General features: G+C 39.4%; 3 protein-coding genes across 4 annotated transcripts in view; all 3 read left to right on the forward strand.

The window, feature by feature from the left end:
• LOC106960596 (uromodulin-like) overlaps window positions 1-3,276 on the forward strand; it is a 10,019-nt gene extending 6,743 nt beyond the window's left edge. The window contains exons 6-9 of the mRNA XM_015053758.1: window positions 1,613-1,855; window positions 1,939-2,098; window positions 2,380-2,455; window positions 2,537-3,276. Coding sequence (XP_014909244.1) covers window positions 1,613-1,855; window positions 1,939-2,098; window positions 2,380-2,455; window positions 2,537-2,547 — 490 coding nt within the window. The 3' untranslated portion in view covers window positions 2,548-3,276. The remainder of the gene's footprint in view (window positions 1-1,612; window positions 1,856-1,938; window positions 2,099-2,379; window positions 2,456-2,536) is intronic.
• Window positions 3,277-5,664: 2,388 nt separating this feature from the next.
• On the forward strand, window positions 5,665-9,652 carry LOC106960595 (guanine nucleotide-binding protein G(I)/G(S)/G(O) subunit gamma-10). The gene is made up of 3 exons (XM_015053757.1): window positions 5,665-5,906; window positions 6,340-6,466; window positions 8,283-9,652. Exons 1-2 carry the CDS (start codon window positions 5,817-5,819, stop codon window positions 6,463-6,465), a joined length of 216 nt encoding a protein of 71 aa, XP_014909243.1. The 5' UTR covers window positions 5,665-5,816; the 3' UTR covers window position 6,466; window positions 8,283-9,652.
• A 462-nt stretch (window positions 9,653-10,114) lies between these two features.
• Window positions 10,115-14,227, forward strand: LOC106960578 (afadin- and alpha-actinin-binding protein). Of its 2 annotated transcripts, none has more exons than XM_015053723.1 (13): window positions 10,115-10,149; window positions 10,439-10,490; window positions 10,606-10,685; window positions 11,401-11,469; window positions 11,543-11,660; window positions 11,738-11,816; window positions 11,914-12,034; window positions 12,321-12,465; window positions 12,553-12,656; window positions 12,736-12,897; window positions 13,329-13,437; window positions 13,565-13,724; window positions 14,047-14,227. In XM_015053723.1, exons 1-13 carry the CDS (start codon window positions 10,144-10,146, stop codon window positions 14,138-14,140), a joined length of 1,299 nt encoding a protein of 432 aa, XP_014909209.1. In that variant the 5' UTR covers window positions 10,115-10,143; the 3' UTR covers window positions 14,141-14,227. The 2 variants fall into 2 exon arrangements, with proteins under 2 accessions (XP_014909209.1, XP_014909210.1); XM_015053724.1 differs by lacking the exon at window positions 10,115-10,149 and adding an exon at window positions 10,253-10,361 and having other exon boundaries at window positions 11,911-12,034.
• Window positions 14,228-15,216: the final 989 nt, after the last annotated feature.

The raw sequence follows: 15,216 nt of genomic DNA on the forward strand, positions 1-15,216 counted from the left end.
TGTATTTTACATGAATTGCATTACTTCACATGTATCAAGTTTTTTTATTTTACTCACTAGTTTGTCACCACCTTCAGTTCTGTGTCAACTCCGTCATGCACTGTCAACTCCATCAGATGGACTTTTTCTTGTTTTTTGTTTGAAATAATATTTATTTTATTTCTTGAGAAGCATTTGTCTGTAAATTGAGTAAAAATATCACTAATGGGGTATTTTAAAAATCATTTTAGATTTATTTTTGTCAGATGGTGATGACAAAGTTTTGGGTCAGGTCAATTAAAAATTTAATTTTTTTAAAAAAAAAATCGCAACTGGGAGCCTGTACCTTAGCATCTTCATATTTTCTAAACATTATTTGTCATATTTGCATACATAAGGTTGAGAAATAATTTAAAAAAAATATGGGAAAATTAAAACCCATCTTGTCCCTATTCTCAAGAATCACTGAAATACTTCTTTCTCAAAGACAACCAAAAAGTCCACAAAGGGAATATACGTGCTTAAAGACTATAATAAAGCTAGCAGGTGATTAATACCTGGCTATGAGAATGTACGTCATATTACACATAAATAATAATCAACTATACTAATAATGGTGTCACAGAATAAAACACACAAGAGAAATAAGGCATTTCAATTGGAAAATGATAACCACGAACAGCTGCATCTGAGCTTAATTATGTAATGCTAAAAGGCTAGCTGTTAGCTCTCCACAATACGAATAAACTATACCAAACAATCATAATATTCTACAAAACAAAGTGTCAGTGCAGTTATTAGGTTTTTAAGAAACCAAACTAAACCAATAACAGTATTATTCACATCCAATTGACGCACATAGTTGAGAGAGGTAATAAACAATGCCTGCGTTGATATCAGCACTACTCAATGATCGAGCAGTCACCTAGTGGCGTAAATAAGATACTACATATAAAACACCTTGATAAGAGAGAAAAGCTAGAGGGCTGAAAACAAATAATTAACAGTTTTTTATACAGTACATTAGTCCTTTCACCCGAAAAGCGTTCTTTTCTAAAACACAACAGTAAAAATACCATCTATCTTTTATAAAACATATACCACAAACAGTAATTTGTTGTTAGGGCTATGAATAAATACTATTTATGTAAATAAGTGTTTGTTATACTTTGTTAGTTATGTGTCATTAAAGCTGCAGAATGTAACTTTTATTAAAAATGTTTTTTTTTCTTTTACATATTTATTAAAACTGACAGTTTGTTCTGAGACAGAAAATCAGTCAAAAGATAAATCTCTGTCACCTCGCAGTGCTACTATTGCTGTCTAAAGAAATGCACCGCTCCCAAATATTAACAAGCAATCAGAGCCAGGAGCGCCGCCATTTAACCTCATGTGTTTGCAGTTAAATGTTCTAATGGCAAAAAAATAAATAAATAAATGCTAATGGCGGAGAACAACTTTTATGTACAGAAAGTATTTTGATTTCTGCTTTTCTAGAAGTTAATATATTGCACTCTAGCACTGTAAAGAGAAGATTTTCAAACAATCTAAAATAACACAAAAACAGAATAAAAACAGGTCTTGGCAAATAAATTCCTGAACTGCTTGATAAAGATGCTTGTCGTTTTGCCAGGTGGGAACGAGGTATTTCAGGTACAGGTGTAAAGGCCACAGCCTCCATGTCTCTGTTCCTGGACTCCAGCTACAACGACACTTACCCAGCAGGCCAGGTCACCCTGCCAGTGGGCTCGCCGTTGTACGTCGGCGTCTCTGTGGAGGAAATGGACTCAAACTTGGCGGTTGTTCTGGAGAACTGCTTTGCCACTCACACGTCAAACCCTGAAGACCCGGTACGATACCCCCTCATTGAGAACAGGTGTGTGCTCCTCCTCAGCCTCAGTAAACACCGTTTGCTGTAAAGGTTAAAACTTTCATGCTTTCCTCCGTCATCCCTTCCAGATGCTCCACGGATCGCCGTCAGGTGTCAGTGGTTCAGAGCGGCTCGTCCCTCCAGGCTCGTTTCACTGCTCTGCTGTTCCTGCTGGGGGAAGAATATCGAGAAATTTATCTTCACTGTAGCCTGAGCCTGTGTGACCAGAGACGCTCCAACTGTGTCCCGGTGAGCAGAGGCTTAAAATTAAACACAACATGCCAAAATGCTGATATATATATATATATATATATATAAAATCAAAATAATAATCCTTTTACATTGTTTTATTATTTCTTGTTTTCTATCTCAAACAAACTTCTTGGTTGACTGAAAATATTTCCTAACCTCAACCTGCCAGGATGTGAATTATTTGAGGATTAATTAACTGAACATACTTTATTTCATCAGTAGTTTATGATTCATGATGAATAAATAAATAAATTGCTTTAATTGTTTACTTTTTACAGGTTTGTCGAAGCAGAAAATTGCGTTCTGTTTCAAGCTCTGTTGCATTGAAGCCCATCACCACTGGACCAATAGTCTGTAAGTTTAACTAATAGGTAGTTTATCAGAAGTAATAAAGATTCAATGATCATGTTTCTTCTTTTTTCTGCTCATCTGCAGGGACCAAATGAAGTACAAGCTTTTATCTTTGAAACATGACACTTATGTAAAATAATCAGACCAGTTGAAATAAGAAAAAATGTGGTGTTTAATTGATTCGATTGATTGGTGAGTTTTGGGGGAAATTACTGTAAGTGAAATTAAACTGAAATTAATTATATGTTATTTGTATTTTATTGTTAAATTTAATTTTATTTCTATCTTTTACTGATATGTGATGCTGTAATTATTGTGAAGTACTTTGGTCATCTGAGGTTGTTGTAAATGTTGGGGATAAAAGCAGTGACACATAAGTGACCAGTGGTTCCTAGATGATGAGGAGTTTGTTAGAGATGTTCAGGAGAGAGCACCAGCATGAAGGCACCGGTGGAGATAAGTCAGGTAGTAATGTCTAGCATGTAAACCACAACCTGGATTTCATAAGTAAGGGCTAAGTAGATAAACTTTGAAATGAATTGAATTGGGAAAAAAAAAAAGAACCTATAATGATCATTTAGACCAAATGTTGTGGTGAAATCAGTTTGGAGATTTGCTACACCTTTCACAAGATCCCAGAATCCAGAGTGGGCCTGGTTTGTCTTGGTCTGCTGATCACACTGGCATTCATCAAGTCACATCCGGGCTCTGACCACAGATCATCGGTCTACTCCAGATTCCCCAGGAAACTGGTGTGGGCTGTGGCCACCAGTCAGTACTTCTCTCACATATGCAGAAAAAATAAATCTGGTTGGTTTAAATTCTAGATGTGGACTTTTCTTTAACTCTCTGGTATGCATGTGAATGTGTGAGTGAATGACTGAATGCCCATAGAGGTGAATTGCCTTGGTGTCGTCTGGACTTACCCATGCCATGGGCTCGAACTCACACCCATACCATCACATATGCTGGCATTTGTGATGAGAACAATCCGGACCAGTCCTTTTCTTCTTTGACCAGAAGGATATTATGCCCATGATTTCCAAAAACAATTTGAAATGTGGACTCATCAGACCACAGGAGGCTTTTCAACTTTGCGTCTCTCCATATTAGATAAGATCGGACTCAAAAAAGGTTGCAGCTTTTCTCTATATAGTATCTCTTATAATGAGCTAAGCTGATGCGCAGTTCCGCCAGGTGTTTGCTAATTGCTGCTTGCTCTACTAATATTAATAAATTATGAATAACAATAATAATCATACACAGAGACACTACATTGTCTGTAGACTTTAAAGATTAACAATGTTTTATCCAGGCATTACGTCCTTGTCTTCAGCAGCAAAGGATTTCAGGTCAACTGAAGTCAAACGTCTTTTATTGTTCTTTAACACCACCTAGCGGTCACAAATATTATTTGTTTTGGATTGTTGAATAAAAAACATTAATGGCTGAAAAACATTTAGTAGACACCGAATCACTGGTCTGTCCAGCGGGCTGTATTACATTAGCTACTTCAAACAAAAAAAATTATTGCAAATAATGACGATGTAAACCCTGTATGAATGGAAAAGTGTAAAAGAAGTTCAAAAGAAAAGGCTGAGCACAGACCTACATATGGACATTTGTGTACTAAGTTGTGTGTTATAATGATATTAAAAGTCAAACTGAATTAATAAAATGTAAAAGACAGTTGCTTATTGTAAGAATAAATTAGGGAAATAGACTGACTTCTCAAGAGAAATAAATAATTAGAGATAATGGATTATGAGCTACACCTACAGAAACACTGATGCTGGTTGATCTTTGTTTGAGATAGAAACCATGGGAGATGTTTGGCTTTTGATCATTTGCATCGTGGCAACCCTGTGGCTAGAAAGAGGCTGGTAGTTTTTCTTTTCCAATTTTAATCTTAAAATTTATAAAGTAGGAGTTTGCTGTGTTTAGATAAAAATAGAATTACATAAAGTTCAAGTGGCTTATCTGCGTAGCTAGACTGAGTTCTAAATACCTGAATAGTATTTTGAGCTGTAGGTGGTAATGGATCAAAATCTGAAAAACCAGAAGCTCCTAACTAACTGACAATGTACTGACACTCTTCTCTTTGACATGTAATTTGCAAAGCTTTGATGAGAGGCTTTCACTCATCCTCTAAAATGACCCGGTGTCAGTCGAGGCAGATGGTTCGGTTCTGCTGCAAGTTTCTTGTTAAAAATAAGTAATTTCCACAGCCACCACATGCTTACTCAGGATGAAAAGCTGTTGCAAAGTCGATGACTTGCAACCAACTGTCTGCCACATAACCATAACTTCTTAACTTGCAGATCAATACTGGCATTATTCATACAGTCTCTGTTATCCTTCAGCTTTCTTTTCTCATTATTTATATATATATATATATATATATATATATATATATATATATATATATATATATATATATATATATATATATATATATATAAATCCACCAGTTCTTAAATTAAATTAATTATTTACCTAGTTAATTAATTAATTAGTTAATTAATTAATTAGGATAAATTTGCATTAACAAAGCACCATGTCAGTTACTTTTTACAAGTAGAAATTAAAATATAATATAGCAACGAGCTGACGTTGGCAAAGAAGTGGTGCAAAGAACACAATGTTCATTAAACAATTAAGTGTTGAAACACTTAATCACAATTTTTACTTTGTATGTTATCCAGATTACAGTCGTATAGAACAATACAAACAACAACTTGATGCAATCAATTGTCCACAATGGCACAAGGAAGGAGGGATTGCTGAATGATTTGATGGGACAGATTGTTCACCTTTGCCACATGCTTGTTGAAATGTTTTTGTAAGTTTAAAACAGAAGAAGGAAGGCATGAAATGGCTGTGCATAGGTATGAAACAAAAGGCAAGCTGATTCTGAGCTGCATCTGCTGTGGTTAAAAAAAATGCTATAGGATTATTGTTAATTTTTATTTCTGAATTAGTTGGAAGGTTCACCTGGGCATGTTGCACAATTGATAAAGCAGCAGTTCTTTGAAAGCGTTCCCAGTCGGGTGTAAAGTTAAATGAGGTGGCAAACAACCGCTGAAGGTCACGTTTCACCCTGTTTGCTGTCTAGGAAACTTAAAATAATGGCCCATATTTTTATGGGCGTTTCCTTGGGAACGTTGGGAAGATTACGTGGTTGACGGACGTGCTGGCCAATAGGAGGGCTCCGTTAGCGCGGTGTGGGCATGGCAACCTTCCTGCGCTGTTTCCCAGTTTAGTTCTGGGTGTAGTACAGTTTGAGGTCTCGCTTCCGTTGAGGTTGTAGACGGCTGTCAAAGGAAACAAAGTTGGATTTTCTTAAACACCAACGACCGCCGCTATGTCCAACAACAACGCCAGCAGCAACTTAGTGATCGCCCAGAGAACCGTGAAGCAGCTCCGGTTAGAGGCCAGTACCCGGAGGATCAAGGTACGAACCCTCCGCTGACACACAAAACACGGAAGACTTTTGTTTTCAACGCTGGAGCTAAAAGTTTAGAAATTACGAAAAAAGTGGATTCTGTTGATTTTTCTGAATTGCCGCCAAGCTAACAAAACACGTAGCTGAAATATTAGTAACTCGCTGCTACTTCGAAGTTTTGAAGTCAAAGGCGTATACAAGTCAAGCTCTCTGGAAATGAGTGGGCCTATATATGAAAATGAAACGTTTTAGGTACAACCACAGCTGATCCGCGGCTCCGTTCCTTGCAAATGTTATGCAAAATAGCAGAGGCGGTAAAAGTTAGTGTTGGAAAAATCAGAAAACGGGCACGTCCTGAGCGCACAGGGGGCCCCCAGACAAACACAGTTCATGTTTATGCTGGTCATGTTTTCACACCCACACCATATGTTGGGCTCCGCAGGTGTCCCAGGCTGCCACCGAGCTGAAAAACTTCTGCATTCAGAATGCCAACAAGGACCCGCTCCTCATGGGGGTCCCCTCCAGCGATAATCCCTTCAGACCCCCGAAGTCCTGCTCACTCTTCTGAGGTAAGACGACTTTTAAGACATTAAGAGGCGCTTTTTACCACTGGGAGGAGCCAAGTAGTACCTTTATGTACTGTTTATTCATTATTCTGCTGTTTCTACATAGGGCTGGGCGATATGGCTGAAAAACCTGTCATGGCAAGGGTTTCATAACTGTCAATATCGATAGTTTTTTGTTTGTTTGTTTGTTTGTTTTTGTTTTAAGTTTCTGAAATACGGCCGAAGTGGTGACGTGACCTTTTACTGTTTTAGCCACAATTTATTCCTGGGCTGTTTTTCTCTTAGTGTGTTTAACACTTGATTATCTTAGTGTTAAACACTCAAAGGAGATCAGATAAATGCTGATCTGTTAGACCTGGATCAGGTCTAACAGGTAGAGGATTCAGATGCCTCCTGTAAATTAGAATACGACTCCATCCTCAGTTCACAACTTGTGAATTTTCCCCAATCTCTTAAATGAGGTTTGCTCCGCAATCCTTTCAACACTGAGATTTGCTGTTATTCGTAAACCTTTTTCCTTCCACCCAACTTTACATGAATAAGCAGTCTGAAGAGCCAGCTTCTTTAGCCATTTCTGTCCTTCTCCTTGGTGTCAGTGACTGTCGGTCAGATAACTGTCAGCTCAGTGGATTATCCTCTGATTGTGTTTGGCATAACATAATATTTCAGTATTAGAATAGAATAGAATATACTTTATTGATCCCTAAGGGCAAATTGCTTATTTGTTGACAAGCTACTCTATCTGAGGTATTAAATATCAATAATACAAATATAACCATGAGGCAAAGTTTTTACATTTTTATACATACCTAAGAGTGATGAGATAGTTCAAAAATGACTAAATATAAATAAATAAATAAATAAATATCTTTATTTGTTTTGTGTTCTGTGAGTTCCTGCAAGTGTTACCTTGACGATTAGGAGGAAGATCTGCACTTCCCTAGTACCATAAAGTTACCTTTTTTTAAACGAGGTGTGTTTTGGCAAATCAAAAATAAAGCTTGAGAGTGTGGCATTGCCTCTGCTTCTAACGTAAATACAGACTGCTCAGAAAAAGGAGGCCTGTTTCTTCTGTTTTTTGTTTTTGGTTTCTGTTCTCAAAGAGAAAATGGAACTGGCTAAAGTCGATATCGGAAGGTCAAAGTTTTACCAGAAGAATAGAAATCAGATCCAAAACTGTAATCCAGACCAATGTATCGATAAGCCTGAATTGGAAAAAAAGCACAAAAGATTTGTATTGTTTTCAGTTGCTGTTACTTTCAACAGAAACTCACTTTAAGCATACAAACTTTTTTCTTTCTTTTTTTTTAAAACATCAGATATATATATATATATATATATATATATATATATATATATATATATATACATACATACATACATACATACATACACACACACACACATAAATAAAAAAACTTCCTCATGTTGGAAATATGCAGCAGCAGTTCCACACTGTGGTATTTCTGCTCTTTTGCCTTCTATTACAAAACAGGAAATCTCATAAACCACTTTTCTTCCTTCAGGCTGGATGAGCAACCTATATGTGAAAGGCATGATGTGGAAAGGCTTAAGACATGTTTGGGTAACGTTTAGTAAGTACCGTGTTGCAGTAACGGGTGCTGGAAATTTCTCTGCCGTCTGCAGAATTATGTGAGCTGAGAAACGCCACAGGTGCCAAATCAAACAGCAAGACATTTTCACTTTGAATGGGTTTTGCCCTGTTGTGGCAACAGTCTTGTTCATGACGAAACACGACTGGAACACCAAAGTCTGAATGAATCATAATAAACGTCTGATTCTCTCTGCTCTCTTCCAGCGGCAGAAGGAACATGAAGGATTTCTCGTCCGTCAAAGCTTCACTTCACCTCTCGTCTGCGTCGTCGTGGACTTGTTCTGCAGCTCCTCACGGCGGGAGGAAGGGTGGGAGGGAGGGAAAACACTCGGTGCTGAAGGTTTTTTGCACTCGGTGCTGAAGGTTTTTTTGGGGGGTTGATGTCGATCTACTCTTTTTGGTTTTTTTTTAATTTCTTTGTTTGTTTGTTTTTTTGCCAAAACTAATGGTATCATATCTCCCATCTGTTACACGAAAGCACGGCCGAACTCTTACTTTTTCAACAAACAAGCAGAAGATGTTCCTGACACTAACTTGACTAATGATTAATCTCGCTTTGCCTAAGTGCTCAACATGTCCGGCATCTATTTACAGACCGTTCCCGCTGTTTGCTTTTTTTCAGTCGGTGCCCTTCTGAAGGGCAGGTGGAGGGATGTTAAACGTAAATTCGATGCAGGTTCTGTTCCGTCTGCACCGTTTTGTGTCGTTTATCTCTGTAAAACATTTTAAAAAGGAAATAATGTCCAACTACATTGCTAGCCAACTAACTGTACCAGTGCCTTTTTTAAAGAAGAAAAAAAAGATTGAAGTATTTAAGCGAAGAGTAAAAGTGTCCCAGTGAAGCTGAGGTACTACAACATGACGTACTTTAACGTTAGGATAAGTGTTGGTTTGTTGGTCTTTTCTTTGTTTCTTTCACTCACCTGTTATCAGTTCTTTTGTTGAATCTTTTTATTTAAAATGAGAAACACGTAAAGGCCTTACACTATTCGGATAGTGGTAACAACTTTTAATTTATTTCATATTGCACGAACGCTTGCGTATGTATTGAAATCCTTCCGTTTTGTTTGTGTTTAGTGAGTCGGTCATCATTTTTTATTTTTATTTTTTTTTTCACGCTGGAATCAACCAAAAATCTTTCCTGCTGTCTGTCGGCACTCGCCTTCGTTTTCTGTGCAACGTTCGGGTGATTAGGAAACGACAGAAATGCTGCCTGTAACTTTTTCCACGGCAAAATCAGAAGGTAACTTTTGAAAGTGTCACTTTGTGACTGCTTTTTTTTTGACAGACGGGACATGAGGCATTCATGAAAAGTAGTCACGTACATTTTGACGCTTTTCCAAATTATGTGAGTGAAGTTGGGAATAAATTGGATTTAGAAACGATCATTTGATTGTATTTGGATTGACTCTCTGCTGCGACGGGGAGCTGCTGGACCGGGTTTGCTTTGTGTCGTCAAATACTGGAAATCTGCACGAAGCCACAAGAATTACCGTTATCTGTCACCTCAATGATTTGTGATGAATGCGATGTGTTTGTATGAAAGGAAATAAATAAAATATATATACTTGCAACACGTGTTTTGTTCTTTTTAGTGTTTTGTTAAATAAGGTGTTACAGCATGACTCCTAATGTTCTGAGAAAATATGACATTTTCCCACATGTAGCCATCTAATCCTGTTAAAATAATTAATGACACACGCTGACTTCACGCGAATCTTCTGACCCAAAGCCGTTCCAGCTCTTCCGGATGTGTTGAACTCGCTGACTTTCAGAGAGCCGGCCGAGCGTGTCTCATAACGAGGGTCGCTGTCGTGACCCTCTTGTGCGTTTTTCTACAGCTTGGCCTGTAACGCGCACAGGAGGAACCCTGAGTGAGAAGTAGTTACTAATACGGAGCTTTAGAGCAGTGTTTCCCAACCCTGGTCCTAAAGGCACACTGACCTGCATGTTTTAGATGTTCCCCTGCTTCAACACACCCCATTCAGATGATTGCAATTAAACAAAACCCTGTTAATCAGCCATCAATTGAAATCGTGTGCTGAAGCAGGGGAACATCTAAAACATGCAGGTCAGTGTGCTTTGATGACCAGGGTTGGGAAACACTGCTTTAGAGGAAATGTCTTGCTCAACTGACTCCAAAGCGTGCCCTTCCTCGTGTGTTGTTGGTAATTAGCAGAAGTGCTGTCACCTGGAAATAAAAGCAGCAGCAGCAGCAGCAGCTGTGAACAAGTCTGACTGCTAACGGCTGGAAATGTACACATGGGCATGTTGACCTGAAATGTGTGGTTTGTTTATCGTGTTGATATGCTTGTATTTCTCTGTGTTCAATTCATAAATGTGAATTTATGTGAGTTTAGATGGCGTACAGATTTGACCAGAGCAAAGTTGGTGGAAAACAGGAACTTTCAGGTTTCATTTGAACTTATCATTCATGTGCACATTGATACCTTTATCCACATTGGCACTGAATATCCATTAATGTTCCCTTCCCCCCACCCTCTGATTTGGTTAAATTATGCTACAGATTCATATCTCCAGAGGGACCCGAGCACTTCCTGGTGGGCTGACGGACCGGACTGCAAAGACCAAGCAGATTCTCTCAGGGTGGGTAACAAAACAAAACAAAACAAAAAGGCTCAACTACCAAGCAAACCACTTATCCTATTGAGCCTATTTCACAGCCTTTAATCTTTTTCTCCATTTTCTGGTAAAGTCAAGACCATAAACTCTTAATGTGTTTTATGTGGTAGCGCAACACAATAATACACATTTGTGAAATGGAAGAAAAATGATGCATAGTTTCTAAAAATTGTGGTGCATGTTTGCAGAATGGCACTAGCTCAGCCAGAATAGATGGGTGATATTTGTGAAAAAATGTTTTATATCTTGCCACAGAATGGTCTGGACTTTGACTGAGCCCATTTTAACATACGAATGTGCTTTGATTTAAACCAGGAGGGTCAAATTCGGCTCTTCAGTATGTTAGAGTTCTACTGATCTCTGCCTGAAACGATCAAATCAAAGCAATTTAAGGTTTTATGTGCATGAGGAGGAGCATCATGGTGAAAGCTGGAATGCTCCACTTGTGAAAGTATAATCTGCTGTGCCTCACCTTGACATTTGGACATCGGTTCTCACTGCCAGAAAAAAAAATACAGATGGGTTTTATTTACGGGAATCGGAGTAAAACTAACTAAAAACAAATGTGTCATGCTGTCCGTTGGTATATCTCGCACAACACCCCCTTGCACCCAAACCCCCAAAAAATGCAAAAGGTCAAAGGGCGTGAGGACTTTTTCATGGAACTGTCATCTTACAGGAGCAGCTCAGAGTGACGGATGAGCATGTGGCCAGGCTTCAGGCAGATCTGAGATCTGAGCGTTCAAAAGTAAGCCCGGTAGTTTCGAGAGCAAAAACTCCCTGATTGAGTTTACCTCAAGTGGCGCTTTCCTTCCCGTCAGAGTTCCCGTCTGCAGCTGCAGTGTAGCCAGCAGGAGGCGGAGTTGAAGCGCAGAGAGATGCTCTGCAGTAGACTGAAGGAGAGGCTCACACAGCTGACCGACAGACACAAAGGCCCATGTGAGACTCCAGAATTATTTCAAACAGACTTATTTACAATAAGATTGATCGCATCGGTTTCTTTGTTCCGGATGCAGCCATAGATGTATTAAACGCCCCTCCTGGAAGCAGGGGCAAAAGGGAGCAACTCGGCAAATCGGTCAGGTTTACTCCCAGGTATGTGGACGGTTGCTTGCTGAAGGTCGCTGAGGTTTTGGCCTTTTTGAGTTGGAGCCCTCCTTCAGACTGCAGCTCTCTCCTCTCCTCCCGGCAGGCGAGAAGAGGCTGCGCTGCGCCTGATGCTGGAGCGCAGAGAGGCCGAGCTGAGGGAGGCCATGAAGCTGCGCCACAGCCTCACCACTTTGCTGCACGCACTGCGAGTCGACATGGAGCAGGTCAGAAGGGACGAGTGGATCCACGGTTTCAGTCCAGAAAGGGAAATGCTATTAAACACTAGTAGCATCAGTAGGTACAAGTAGCACTACTCTCTGCTCGGAACGGGTCGGTTGTTTTGTCCCAGTCAAGTCCTGAGTAAATTCAACTTTTAGACATCACTTGCATTAATACAAACTAGTTTATAAATGGTCAGGGCAAGCCTTTTTAACTACAACTGAAGAAATGTGACGTATGCTAAAAAGTTTATAACCTGGAGTGAACACTCTAATCTTTTTTTTTTTAAAGTGGCTGCCAGAGTTTTTGGATATTACCCAAGATGGAGAGAAAAAGTTGGATGAAACTGAAGCGGCGCTTGGCGAGCACCTGACTGGAGGAGTGGTTCAGAGCTGGAGGCTGGTGCAGAAGAAGCTGCAGAGCATCCTGTCCGAAGGTGAACGGCCGACAATAAATCTCCTGAGGGGTTTTGCAACCAAACCAGTCGTCAGAAGCTGCAAGAAAATGATTCTGTCGTCTGCAGGTCAAACGGCTGCTGGCACCGACCACGATAAGCTCATGGCTCAGCTGGAGATCGAACTGAAAGAAAGTCAGGAGGTGGTGAGACTGCAGCAGCAGCTTCTGCAGGTATTTTTTTTATTATTATTAAAACTTCTGTTGAGCCGTGAACGGTCAGAGAGAGACCCACTCTGGCTGCTTCTCGTAGGACAGCCTGGCCTCCACAGTCCCGTCCGAACTCTCGAATTCCTACTTTTTGGAGGAGTGGGAACGTCTCCAGATGTCCTGGGCAGAACTGACTCGTCAGAGGAGGACTTTTGAAAGGGAGCGCCAAGCGTTTACCGACGCTGCCATTCGGCTGAGCCACGAGGTAAGATGGGGTTGAGGTTGAACTAGGATCATCAGTCATCAATTATTCTGGTGATTAGTCAGATGAGAGCAAAGTACGTTCTACAGATTTCCTTTTCATTTCATCTTTTATCTCTTTTTATACAATATTGGACACGTATTAAAATTTATTTATTTATTGCCTAAAATGTAAACTAAGCCACTTGAGAGGTTTTGGCTTAAACATATTTACAGACAAAGGTGTTAAATGCAAAATGTGCATCTTTTTTGTACAGTTTTGGCTTGGTTACTGCTCTGAATAAGTTTCAGCAAATGGCCTGAAATCAGTTACTTCAATAATTAATTGTTTCAGCCATAGGTTAAATTAATAAGTGGTTTGTTGTCGTGGGAGACCTTGCCTGTCAAATCAAGCACTTATTGAAATCATCCTACAAAAACTTGTTTTGTCCACAGCGCCGTGACTTTGAACAACAACGGGGCCTTTTCTTAAAGCAGCAGTATCTGTGTGATTTGCCTTTGTTTCATAAAGAAGCAGCAAACCGGAGGGACAGCAGTGCTTTCAGTGAGTAAGACTTGATGGTGTTGGGAATCGCAAGCAAGAGACTGGATGAAGGTCCAGACTGAGACATTTGACTGAGTGCTTGTATGTTTTATGTCCAGCACATTAGTTTCACCTGTCTGTGGTGCAGATTTCTCTGGTGTGGGAGGAGCCAACTTATCCGGCTGCTTTCCCATCAGCCCATCGCCCAGCGACTCTGGGGATGTTGCTGCTCCTGAGGGAAGGGTCAGAGTTCAAACGCCCAGCACACCTCAGCTGTACTCCGCTCTCAATCTACCATATGATAAGCAGTTAGTGTTACTACAAAGTCAGTCAAATTTAATGTACAGTACTTTACAGAGGTGATGTGTTTTTTTTTAAACTTTTATAACCTCACAACTATGTTGAAATCTTTAGTTATAATGTGAAAAGTACAAATTGTACTGCAAGACACTGTTTTGAGGTCCTGTGATGCAACGGCTCCATCTTGCCCCAACCGTCTCCTGGCCAACCGGCTGTGCAGATGGTTCAATGAAGAGTTTCTCAATTTAAGGGTTGAAAGAGTTTTGCTTCATAAAATTATCTGACTAAGCTCGGATCTTCATCAAGCTGAATAATGTTGTTCTTCTGCAGGTCCAGAGACACTGATCACCGCTCGGAGACGTGGGAGGGCGGCGTTGACAGGAGACCACACACAACCTGGCCTTCATTTTTGAACTGGTCGTGATACAAACTGCTGCAGTTACAGCACGTGCCACCTTCAATATTTGTCTTTTTAACAAATTTAATAAAAGCATTTATTTTTGTTTTAAAACCTGGTTGTTGATCATTATGCACAGCCAACTGATGTTTTGAGACATTCACTGAATCCTACTAAAAGTAAAATCGTCTCCTGACCGAGGCCCCGCCAGTCTCATGACTGCTTTCTGACGTTTGATTTCTAACTTGAATTCAAAAGCAAAAGAAACTATTATCCAGTCTTAATCTGGAAGGACAAGAACTGCTATTTTTTTTTTTCATATTATGTATGCCGTCTTCTGACGATACCCAAATGGCAACCTTTTAATATTCCCTCAACACATGGAGGGAATTTTAAGAAAAGGCAATGAACATGTTTAAAGGGCAAATACAGTGGCAATATTTTTTTAGTGCTAGAACTTTTTATAATCCGAGATGAATAATAAACTTGTCCCAAAGAAGCCCCTTGAGCTTGTATGGGACATCTGGAAGTAGGCCCATCTAGGCTGGGGGTCGGGGAGAAAACCATGAATCCTGCCATTCTTGGGAGCACAGCATCCTGATACAGATACGACTGCATCTGGGAAGCAATTTTCTTGCCCAAAATTTGTAGATTTATGTGGATACTTAATGGAAGCAGAAAAAGAAGAAATGAGCACTTTTACAGGAACGTTCACAGCAGGAAATGGGAATGAGCTGTGGAAATAAAAAAAAAAAAAGGATGGGTTTTATCTTAATTCTATCAGTGCTTATTTTTGTGTCCTATTTGCGTATCACTTTGTTGACATCGAGTATTCAGTTTTTAAAATAGATTGACACTGGAAATGTTTCAGCGTTTCACTAACATGGTGTATTTCTCTGTAAACGCCATTAAAACTTACTAAACTATAACTATGGCGCTTCAGTAAACAATAGACCTGAAATGATCCAACAACAAAGTAAAGTTTTAGAACATTCCTATGGAGTTAGTTTTGTTTCACAATTATTCAATCAAAAAAAAAAAAATCATGTCAAACAAAAAAAGTAGTATTCAATGAAAAAAAAATCATGTCAAACAAAAAAAGT

The sequence above is a fragment of the Poecilia latipinna genome, unplaced genomic scaffold (genome assembly GCF_001443285.1).
Source record: "Poecilia latipinna isolate Pla-1442-1.1 unplaced genomic scaffold, P_latipinna-1.0 Scaffold1200, whole genome shotgun sequence".
Lineage (NCBI taxonomy): Eukaryota > Metazoa > Chordata > Actinopteri > Cyprinodontiformes > Poeciliidae > Poecilia > Poecilia latipinna.

Coding starts and splice junctions, on each gene's coding strand:
- LOC106960595 (XM_015053757.1), top strand. CDS start 5,817: ATGTCCAACAACAACGCCAGCAGCAACTTAGTGATCGCCCAGAGAACC. Junction 5,907..6,339: donor CCAGTACCCGGAGGATCAAG/GTACGAACCCTC, acceptor TGGGCTCCGCAG/GTGTCCCAGGCTGCCACCGA.
- LOC106960578 (XM_015053723.1), top strand. Junction 11,470..11,542: donor TGAGATCTGAGCGTTCAAAA/GTAAGCCCGGTA, acceptor CCTTCCCGTCAG/AGTTCCCGTCTGCAGCTGCA. Junction 12,466..12,552: donor GCAGAGCATCCTGTCCGAAG/GTGAACGGCCGA, acceptor TGTCGTCTGCAG/GTCAAACGGCTGCTGGCACC.